Here is a 12,042-nt window from a genome sequence, read left to right as displayed (position 1 = left end):
TTATTGACCTTTGGAAATCGTTTCCTGTATGATTTTAATTTATACTCGTCTTAAGTTGGTGTTGGTAGGATGCTGTTGGTGATGATACATCATTCTATGTGTTTATCGATTTTTAAAGATTTTTCGATTTTGAAGGATTATAACTTTTTCTGTATTTTGTTTTGTTTGAAACGGAAAGTAGATAATGAAAGTATGGTTGAAGGTCTTTCAAATGGTGTATGATTTTCAGAATACGGATGCGTCTAGGTAGTTCAAAAAAAGGTTGGAAAACTGCCGGTTAGAGCTGTTGGGCTGAGTTTCCAGCAACCAAAATGACTTTTGGCAGTTTTCAGAAGCTGTAACTATTTGTGTATAATGTTTTGGTAGAAACTGAAAATAGGTAATGAAAGTATGGACGAAGCTCTTTCAAATGAAATAAGATTTGCTGAAAACAGGTTTATTTAAGTGAGTCAAATGTGAGTCCAAAAACAGAGGTTGGAGTTGTTTGTTGAAGTTCCTAACATATTTTAAAATGGTAATAACTTTTAAACCTTGACTTCGTTTTAGACGAATGAGTTATCCACATAAAGGTAAAAGAAGCTTCTTTTTAATGGTTATGGTTTTGAAGTCTGGACCAAATTTAAATTATGACTTATAAGATGTTGAGTAGCTGTAATTAGGGTCGGTTGGCGTTTTCAAGTATGTATGATTATGGGGACCTATTGTATATGTTATATTCATAAGAATGTTTGTAGGTGAATAATGGAGTATTAAGTGCTTCCACATCTATCTTATCTGGTGAGCCTATAATAAGATATTGATCACAAGAATCGCAGGAACTCATTGAAACTCTTCTTCTATTTATTGATGTACGAAAGTGTGTTGTACTATTTATATATTGGTAACAAAGACTAGGATTTTTGCAAACAAATGATCAATGGTTTCTGGTCTTTCACAACTGAATTGTCCCATTACATCTCTGTATTTCTTATGAGCTTTGATTGTGTCCATGGTGTCGATGTTTCTTCCTATCTGTTTGACAATTTGTTTAACTTTTAAATCATTTGTTCATGTATCCAAGTTTTGACAAATCTCATAGTCAGACTTGTCTCATTTGTGAGTTGAGAAATTTTCACTTATTAATTTGTTTGCAAGTCTTTAGATAAGGCATAAGCATAATGGAAACAACTTGGACTACAACCTATTACTAAGTGTTTTAATGTAATTATGTCTTCTTGGTTGCATCAAAGTTATATGAATGTTGAAGCTCCTCGAGCTTGAATGCTATATTAATGTTTAATTTTGTATTATTTTTATAATTTTATGTTTTAAAAGTATTTTTTAATATAGCAAGTGTTCTGTCCTTTTCTCCTAACATGGCGGCTACTTCTTCATATGTTGTATTACTTGATCTTTACACCAAATCAATTGTGACTCTTTTTTTTGTACTCAATTACAATGATGCCACTTTGTTCAGCAATGCCACCCAACAGGACAACTCCATCGATCAACGTAGTGGACTACAAGAACAGATTGTATCATATGGATATTTGTAAATTTGAGAAAAATGATCGATTCCCCGAAATCAATTATCATTCGTCCCACCGTGCAACGCACGGGATTTAAACCCTCGTGTGTTAGAAAAACTTTGTTTCCATTATTAGGTGGTTTATAAATTGCTTGAAATATGTTTAGCGACCGATAAAATTTGAGCATGTGTCACTTGGTTCGTTTTCTTTTTTCCTAGTTTGAGTCTTATTATTGTTATGTTTTACTTTGGTGGGGATTTTGGAATGTTTAATATTTTTGTAGCTATAAAAAGAAATGCATTCCGATTTGAGTATTGGGTTAATGTATATAGAATGGAATGATTTTTTTATTGGTTGTAAGGAGAAAAAAAATGTGATTTAAGTATATTGTAGAATGGAATGCAACTAAAAGTGCTCATGGGGAAAGAGATTTGGGTTGTCTTTTCCCTTTTAAAGATCTAACTTATTTAAGTTAATGTACTCCTTTCGTACCATTAGAAGTGTCATACTTTGAATATTCAAAACCTTAATCTTTAAACTTTGACATTAAATATAATTTTTTTATATTATATAAAACTTGATGAAAATTATATCATTAAAAACACTTTTAAAACACAAGCAATTAATATAACTTTAAAATTATTTGAGGTCAAAGTTCTAAAACTTAGACTTTTAATATTCAAAACATGACATTTTTAATGAAATAGAGTGAGTAAAAGTTATTAGTTGTGATGATTGGTTTGTAGTATATTGGAAGAAAGAATGAATAACGACTGTTTTTACATGAGACTAATCAAATTTAATGATTAATATAACAAGTAACGTAAACAAACATGTAATTGATGAAGTTGCTTTTATATGTAGCGTCAAAATTATTTTATACGAAGGTCTATCGATTGTCCGTGTTTCTACACGGGTTTAAAACTAGTATACATTTAAAACCCGTGTATGAGTATGCGTGTCATCTCACAAACGAGTTTTATTTTAATCTTTTGGTGGGCCAACAAAAAGTTTTATTCTTTTTTTCGCCGGCTTTTTTTTTTTATGGTTTTTCAAATTCTCCGCTAACCAACAAATAATACAGATATCCAAATTCCTCGATATATTTCTTCAATAGACGGATATGGCAGGTGAAGCATTTAGATACATATGTACACATAACACATACACATTAACCACCGACAAGTCAACAACAAACCTTAAACAACCACGCCGGGAACCACCATCCGTCTCCTTAAACAACATCGGGGAAAAAAAACACCCTCCTTTCTTCCATTATCCTTCCGCCAACAATCGCTATCATCAACACAAATAGATTGTAAAACCACAATCTTTATGAAGCGGTGATCGGCTCTGGTAATCTACAAAAGTGTATATAGTAATTTCTTCACACAATTGAATCACCAATCCATTTGCTTTTCTTCAAATATATATACCAGCTACACCATTCTATATCTAAAATCAAGGGGGAAAAATGAAGAATCTGGTGACGGTGTCTGGATGCGTTGATGCCGGCGGTAGTGGCCATCGGAGATTGGACATAATTACATACAAAGTGAATGAGGGAGCGACTAAAAACACAGAAAGAAAATGTTTTACACCATAGAATTGGAGTACATAGTGAAAATGAAAATACTTTTTAGAAGAAAAGTCTGTTACATAATAAAGAAGGTTTTTGCAAAAAATGCGTATGTGGCTACATATAAGATGGTATAGCTAACACGTGTAATGGGAAAATGTTTAGGTGGTTTCGTGCGCGGTTTTCAGAAAACATGTTTGGTATAAGGGAAAAGTATCTGTGTATATGTAACTTGTGACCAGCTGTTATTGTATGAAATAAACTTTAGTCGGGTTCATTGTATGTAAGTAACCTGTTAAAACTGAATGAATTGTGTAAACAAGCTGATGTGGAGGTCTCTCATTGGGCCATGTATCAGATGCCTGGTGGTGCCACGTTGATTTCTTACACGATTCGTTCAGTTTTAGCAGGTTACTTACATACAATGAACCCGAATAAAGTTTTTTTCATACAATAGTAGCTGGTCACAAGTTACATACATACACAAATACTTTTCTCTTGGTATAAACCATTGGTTCGGAAATTTATTTTGATAATGTTATTTTTACTTTATTAATTACGAGTATATTTTTTTTATAGGAAAATGATTAATCCTCCTAAACAAATAGTGTAATAATCTCCTAACTATGAGATGATGAAAATGTGAAAAAATTAGGGGACAAGATTAAGAAAAAGAATTAGTGGATATTGCATGTCATCTTCTTAATGTTTTACATTTTACGTATTGTTATGTGTCCCGGGGCGAAGCCCGGGCACAAAAACTAGTTTGAGGAAATGTTGACTACATATTTTCAAATTTGGGCCTATACCTTAAAATACAATAAACTAGGGATGTGCACGGGTCAAAACCTGGCCCGACCGGCCTAACCCGTGACCCGTGAAAGCATGAAAAATGGAACCGTGACCTAGCCTGTGAAGGTCCGTTAGTGTTTCGGGCGGGTCGGTTCGGGCCGGTTCTAAGTCGGATCACGAGTTTTGGTCCAAATGCTCATCCCTACAATAAACAATATAATACAGTAACCAATAAGAATAATTATGAACTCGACTAATACTAATTCTTCATCGCAGATAAACTCGACTACTCTTTCCAATGAACTATACGACTCTGCTTCTACATCGGAGGTTGTCATATCCTCGACATCAGGCCCGTCACAAGTCAACTCTGCTTCTTATTCTGCTCCTCCTTCATTGGAGATTGTCACACCCTGGACAACGGAGCCACAAATGAATTCTACCAAGACTGCCTCGGAAAACGGGTATGACTTCTTTATCTGTTTATAACTTGATTACGTACATCTATCTTGGATCAAAATGCCAGTCAAGTCACGTATACTATAATGAAGTTTGTTGCTTAAAAGTTGATTTTAATTTGTTATCATAGTTATTTGATTTGCCATAAATCTTGATTATGAGGGTAAATGAATAATAGTGTTGTCCTAATATAATGATGAATATGCATGTTAGTTGCCAAATTATGGTTTGAGCAAAATTGGAATTATGAGCTTAACTTTTGAAGCACTGTAGTCACATTGCCTTGATCGAATGACAGAGTATATTTACATAGTAGTTACATACCTACATTATCATGTCATAGACATGGTCAACAACTATGCTCTAAAGTCTAAAGTGGTAACGAATGCCAACTTTGCCTTGTCTGTCAGTCATGGCGACATTGCTGCAAGCAGTGTAGTTTTCAGTTCATTGATATCTTTCACCAATTTGTCATTCTCAGAATTACCACGCTCTATCTCGATAACCAAAGCTGCATTTGAGAATAAACTTCAACATGAGTACCTTCAAAAAGATGACAGGCCTTGAAATAACTACGAATTTACAACTACCATCAAAGTCAGCAGTCAGCATTATGGCAGCAACATAATTAAAAAGAAATTTTCGAGTGTTGAGAAAGCATGTGGGTTTCTTTATGTACTCTTGATGCTCCTCAAAGTACAGTCGCTCCATCACTCAAAAAAGGAGAAAATGGCAAATTTTTCTCTATTAGTTATAGAATCTCATAAATAGTTTAGATTTACTATCATAATCCATTATCAAAGAAACCAAAGGTAAACAAATGCAATTCTGACAAAAATATAGTTGTTAATACCTGTAAGATAAGTCGATTATACGAGGATTCGTTATTTCGTTTAGATATGAAAATTTGAGTTGACAGAGATAATATTACCTGAATTATTGGCATTAATACCTTCAAGAATCTCTTCAATAAAATCTGACATTGAACTTTGTAACGAACTAACTTTGGTCCTCGAAAGATGAACTTCATTTTCAAGGTACTCTTTCTCTGCCAGCAATTTCCCTACTTTTCCATCACCTTCGTCTTGAATCCCCTTTTGGAAATCCAGACACAATGTATTAAATGCTTCTCTGAGCAAGGAAAGCAAAACAGGGTTAAATTAGATTCTAATGCTTTCTCAACACCTATAATTTCCAGGTTAAGTTCGTTGGCATGAAAATACGGTAAATACCTCTTGTTATCCATTCTTTCTATTATTTCGTCTCGTTTTATTTTTATGCCAGACAATTCCTCCTCAAGCCATTCCTTCGCTGATCTTGATTCGGCTAAAAATAGAAACAAACAGATTAGCAGATTACCAACTAATGTCTGAATCCATATCAGTTACAATGTTACATTATATTGCTTTTAAAAAAGGGGAATTCTATTCTCTAAGAAAGGTATCTTAGATATACAAACACTTGAGATATATTCCAAAAATAATACTGTATTAAAATTTTGGAACGGAAGAAAAAAGGGGAAAAAAACTTACAATGAAGAGCAATAAGGGCATTAATTTGAAACTGAAGCATATAAACCGTTTTCATCAACTCTGATTCTCGAACAACCAAACTTCTTTTGAATTCGGAACACTTGACTATTTCTGATTCGATTTCACGCGTGATTTGGTAATTCGCCTCTATTTCTTCGTTTACCTGATTATCATTCATACTTTATAAAACTTAACACCCACCAAAAATCAATCAATTTTACATAAAACCTACAAAAGAAAGTTGGATCGGGGGAAACCTGATCAAGCATATCCTTGAGTGCAGACAACTGACACAAAATCGAACCTGAGTCATCCATTTTTTGCTATTTTAATCTCTTTAAATCGAACCTGAATATATATATGAAGTGTTTTGGGCGGGGGTGGTGGGTTGGTTTTGGGGAATTTATGCAGTTGTACTCTTATAGGGGTGATTTTGGTATATGTCAAAGTGCTTAAGGGTAAAATTCCTATAGTTTCCTATTTTTATTTTGTATCGTGTAAATTACATTTTTTGTCCATGATGTTGGTAGCTTTCTACTTTCAACCCCTTAATTAAAAAAATATTATTTTTATCTTAAAGTTAGCAAAAACTTGCAATCGTGATCCTTCTCTCATACGGCGTGAGTTTTTTGCTGTTAACGGCGGCACGTGTTATGCATGTGAAGGTAATTTCGTCATTTGTCACAAGGACGAAAAATGTAAATAAGTTTTAAAATAATAAAAAAAAGTTAGGGTGTGTTTGGTTCAAAATTCAAACTAATGAATGATAAAGGGAAAGGAAATATAAATATAAGGAAAAATTATGAAATATTATCATTATATTAGCGTTGCTTGATTAATATAAATGATTCATTATCATTACCTTTCCTATCGCTTGGTTAAAGAAATATATTATAATAAATATCGGCATGTTATGTTAAAGAAATACATTGTTTTATATCTCTTTTAAATCATGAGTTTTATGAATTTCATTATTATAATAATAATTAAAAATAATAAACAATAATAAAGTAAAGATCCAAATAAGTTATTAGGAACTGCCTTATGCGTAGACTCGTCCCCAAGAGAACCGTTCATAATCAGCACCACATCAGCAAAAAAAATATCAAGGATTAATCCCTTTAAGTCCAACCTTATACCTAGGACTAGTCTTAAACTCATCTTATATTAATTATACAATCAAGAGGAGGGGGGAGACATGATTATTTAAAAATCGGATTGATATCAGATCTGTGAATAGTGGATTTTTTACGTATAAAATAATAGTTTTTGAAGTTATGTGTAACAAAAAATAAAAAATATATATAACTTCAAAGTTAAACATAACATGATTTTTCAACTTAAACATAATTGTTTAGAAACAATAAGATATGTAATAAAAGCTTAAAAAAAAGGTTTGGCTTTGGTTGATTGATCCGATCCAAGCGAGTCTTGACCGATCCGACCGAGTCTTGACCAAGTTGACCCAAGTCTTACACCTTCGCCGATTTTCAGATGGAGTCTCACAAACTCATATCGCCAGAGGGCCGATACACGAGCCGATTCTCAATACTCGGCTGTATCGGCCGAGTTTTATAACCATGGTTACAATATAGGGAAAGATACTCGGTATTGATAAAAAAAAAAAAAAATCTTTATATGATATATTGTGATGATGTTGATTTACATTAAGTAAAAGTTGCTTTTGATATGGGTCTCCGTTATTCTAATGTTAAATATTTGTCAAAATATTTATATTTTTTAAAAAATGAAATTTGAATTCTTAAGGGATATATGTCGGTCCAAGTCGAGTAGATGAGGTTTTCAGAGAATGAAAAAAACTTCGTAAATATTATTTTTGCATCCAATCATATTAGCTTTCTATTGTTCAGTTTATGTCGATCCATGTGTAATATTTTCCCCTTACATTATTACTATGTTCATGTAATTTTAGCATCTTAATGATGACGGTAAATTATATGAGTTTGATAATTAATTCATAATTTGAGGATGATAATTGGGTAAAAATGAGTGATTTTGTTGTTATTGTTGAACTTTTTTTCCCATATCTATTTATGTGTCGATGAAGAAGACATGATTATAGTTTAGATTTATAGAAAAAGGAGAAATTTACCCTCACATGTTTAACACGTGCCTTCGTTAACGACCAAAAACTAATGCCGTGTGAGGGGAGGAGCACGATTGCATTTTTTTTTGCTAACTTTAAGATAAAAATTGATATTTTTCATTTAACGGATTGAAAGTGAAAAAGATGACAACTTTAGGGATGAAAGAAGTAATTTACTCTTTTATTTATTTATTTTATATTATATGAATATAAGGTTGTTCTACATTCCTCAACATACTGGTTATTTTTAAATATTTTTTGTATAATAAATTTAGGTATTCATATTTGTTTTGGAATTAAAATATTAAAATTTGATTTAAGATTAAGGGATTAATCACTGGATGAAACCTAAAATATAAATGTGTATTACCAACAAACTTTTCAATTTGTACATGATTGACCATCACCTTCAAAACTGCTTCTCTCTCATATACAAATCTTCAAAACCGCTTCTCTCTCATCACAATAAAACCAAATTCCGGCCATGTAAAAAAAAAAAACTTATCAATTAAATTGAAAAGAATATCATCCACCACCTCCTAGCCTTTAACAATAGCAGCAACCCTTGCTCTCCACCCACTAAGAAGAAATCCCATCGGCCCAAAACTATCAAATGTTCCACCGCCACCGCCTCCACCTCCGCCATCGCTATGTCCAACACACCGCCAACACCACTACCACCTCCAGCACATTGAAGTAGCTGTATATCAGCCCTTAAAATAGGTTTGAAAGGCTTTAATTTCAGAGACGAAGATCCAAAATTTAGGGTGGATTTAAAAGGGAAATTTTTATCTGCAAAGCTAGGTATATGAAGACTAGATATGTCATCAGCCATATGATCTAACAAAAGAGACCAACTATTCAAAACCAAACTGAACCTGAAAATGAGATGCCATCAGCACATAGATGTCGATATGTATTTTGTGCTCACATAAGTATCACAATTTAACAAACTACAAACGGCAACGTAATAACAACTAGTTTCACAAATTGAGATATCTTTCCTTACCCAATAAACATAACATATTAATTGATAAGTTTTTTTTTTAGATGGCCGGAATCTGGGTTTATTGTGATGAGAGAGAAGCGGTTTTGAAGATTTGTATACGAGAGAGAAGCAGTTTTGAAGGTGATGGTCAATCATGAACAAATTGAAAAGTTTGTTGGTAATACACATTTATATTTTGGGTTTAATGGGCAATCATGTAAAAGAAGAAAATACATTGATTATCTAGTGATTAGTCTCTAAGATTAAATATTTGACAAGCTTATATTGTATTCTCAACCTCCATTTGTATGTAAATGTTTCTCTATTATTTTTTTTTTTCAAAAATGATAGATCCTTTATTATATCCACCTAAATATTCTTTTAATAACATTATTGCGACACATAAACTACTTTTATCAAAAATACAATGATATAATCAACGTATGAGATTATAATTACTAGTCTTAATACCCATGAAATATACGATAGCTATATAAATTGTATCATAAAGAAATTCGAATATGCCACATATATAATTCGTGAGTATGAAATAAATTGTGGTTAAAGTAAACCGATTATCGAAACTTAATTATAATGAACAGTAATGATAAATATAATATGTTTAGTTAGAGTTTTGGATTTATCTTAAATTTTTACAATCACGTCAAAATCGGAACTTGTAAGCATAGTGGATGATGACAATTAGCCTTGTGATTTCGAATCGTAAAATCAAATTTTTAAATCTTCGTGTTAATAACTTATTATTATAAGTAATATTATTAATCAGAAAATAATCAATCAAATAAGGTTATGATGTGTTTTGTATATAAGCCAAGAGTTAGAGTTTAATTTTAAGTCTAATAAGGAAACTGAATCTATATACAACTAAAAAAGACTAATTTAATAAAATAAATATATTAAAAGGACACGTGTCGATCAAGGATCACGTCATGTGTCGTTTCAAGAATATTTTAATTCTGTTTTAATTTTTGGTAGATAGTTAATGTATTATATAAAAGGAGATGTTATCTTATGAAAAACATACATCATACATCTCTACCTATTATTATTATTATTATTATTATTATTATTATTATTATTATTATTATTATTATTATTATTATTATTATTATTATATTGTTTATTATTTATTTTTAATTTATATAAAAACCACTCCATTAAAAATTCGTAGGATTTACAAGAAATTAGTGGGAAGCCGAGATAATAGCAAAACTAATCCTACTAAATATTTGAGTAGCAGCATGTGAACCAATGTCTTGAGACACAGAGAACCTTCGGATTCGCTTTAGTAGAGTTACTACGTCCTTCTCGAGTTTCCCAAAGGAAGAGAATGAAAAAGGGAGAAATTCATATCCACAATCTGCACACTTAGCCTCGTATTTAACACATTTACGTTGTGCAGCCTCAATAACTGCACGATCAGACACAAAGTCAACCATATCAGTCTATGTCAAGGGAGATGACCCTGACAAGTCGACACATACATCAAGCCCTCCGTCCTACGTAACAACCTCGTATTATTATTGTTGTTGTTGTTGTTATTATTGTTATTATCTATATTTACATATAAAAACAGCTTTTTAATTTATGAACATATTCAAAGTTACTCTTAATACTATCTTATAAAACATTTTGCTTTTTTTTATTTAAGAAAAGATGATTTAAACTACCCAAAATACCCTATTTTGTATGGAAAATGATAAATCCTCCTAACCACGTAGCATAATAATCCTTTTAAAACGTTAAGAAGGTGACATGTGAAATCCACTAATTCTCTTTCCTAATCTTGCCCCCTGATTTTTTCACATGTCATTATCTCATAGTTAGGAGGATTATTAGGCTATTTGGTTAGGAGGATTAATAATTTCTTATTCTGTATTCACTAATTTAAACATTTCTACCTAATATACTTATAATAACCTTATATCTCAACCACTCATTTTTTTTCACTCTCCTCAAATGTCAACCACTTATTTTTTTTCCATCTTATCCATAAATCATTCTATTTCTCTAATTCATTCAAATGTTTTATCTCAAAAATCGTATACCGATAAACTAGAAAAATTGTATGAGTGTTCTTAAAATTTCATGCTCTTTCATAAGAGATGTCATTCGATATACTTCTAACGAATTTTTAAATCCGAGGGTGGAGCTCATACGACTAAGGCATTTGGCTATCATACTCTATGACTTGACCTATCACCCCCACCATCTCACCGCCGCAACGCGCAGATACTATTTCTAGTTATAACTGAAATATTCCCTATTTTTTTTCTTAATCATCTTTTTTCTTTATTTACTAATTTAATTATATCCACTAATATACCTAAAGTACCCTAAATAAAATAAATTACATCACCAATAACTTTTAAAATAACTACACTAACCATTATATTAATTCTGGGAAATGATTAATCCTACTAACAAAATAGCCTAAAAATCCTCTTAATTATTGGATGATGACATGTCAAGGGGTAATATTAAGAAAGAGAATTAGTAGATAATACATGTCACCTTCTTAGAGTATTAGGAGAATTTTTAGGCTAAGTTAGAAGGATTAGTCAATTCCAATAATTATATTTACATTAATAGTCTACATTAACACCATAACGATTAACGAGTCGTGGCAGCCATCTATCACCATTGTCGAATTGCGCTGACACCATGTTAGTTATTCGTGTTATTATTATTAAAAAAAAATTAGGGAGAATTTCATATATACCCTATTTTAACACCATACTTACATATTTATCCAACTAAAACTAATAATTTTATACATACCCAATTTTAATTTATAATCTATCATATTTGTCCATTCTATTATAATATGATTAATAACCAAATTTACATCATCAAAAATCGTAATCGGTCTCTTATAATTTACCATCACAACCAACTAATAATAAACAGTTAGAAATCCGATGTGTTTGTATGAATATTTATGAGTTACCTATCCAAAAGATGTACTACCAGTCTATCAAATGAGTACGACAATCACAAAAATTTAAAGTCAGAGCAGACGGTGTTTCACGGCTTCACCAAAATAAAAAGATGTG

The 12,042-nt window shown here is 31.6% G+C and overlaps 1 protein-coding gene across 2 annotated transcripts; it reads right to left on the bottom strand.

Moving 5' to 3' along the window:
• Positions 1-4,559: 4,559 nt before the first annotated feature.
• LOC122590132 lies at positions 4,560-6,288 on the bottom strand. 2 transcript variants are annotated; one of them, XM_043762469.1, is made up of 6 exons: positions 6,128-6,288; positions 5,871-6,033; positions 5,571-5,664; positions 5,270-5,469; positions 4,929-5,051; positions 4,560-4,849 (listed from the first exon to the last, which is right to left on the bottom strand). In XM_043762469.1, exons 1-6 carry the CDS (start codon positions 6,185-6,187, stop codon positions 4,749-4,751), a joined length of 741 nt encoding a protein of 246 aa, XP_043618404.1. In that variant the 5' UTR covers positions 6,188-6,288; the 3' UTR covers positions 4,560-4,748. The 2 variants fall into 2 exon arrangements, with proteins under 2 accessions (XP_043618404.1, XP_043618405.1); XM_043762470.1 differs by lacking the exon at positions 4,929-5,051.
• Between the last annotated feature and the right edge of the window lie 5,754 nt (positions 6,289-12,042).

Source organism: Erigeron canadensis, chromosome 2 (genome assembly GCF_010389155.1).
Source record: "Erigeron canadensis isolate Cc75 chromosome 2, C_canadensis_v1, whole genome shotgun sequence".
Taxonomy (NCBI): Eukaryota; Viridiplantae; Streptophyta; class Magnoliopsida; order Asterales; family Asteraceae; genus Erigeron; species Erigeron canadensis.
This window is presented reverse-complemented; position numbering and strand designations above follow the sequence as displayed.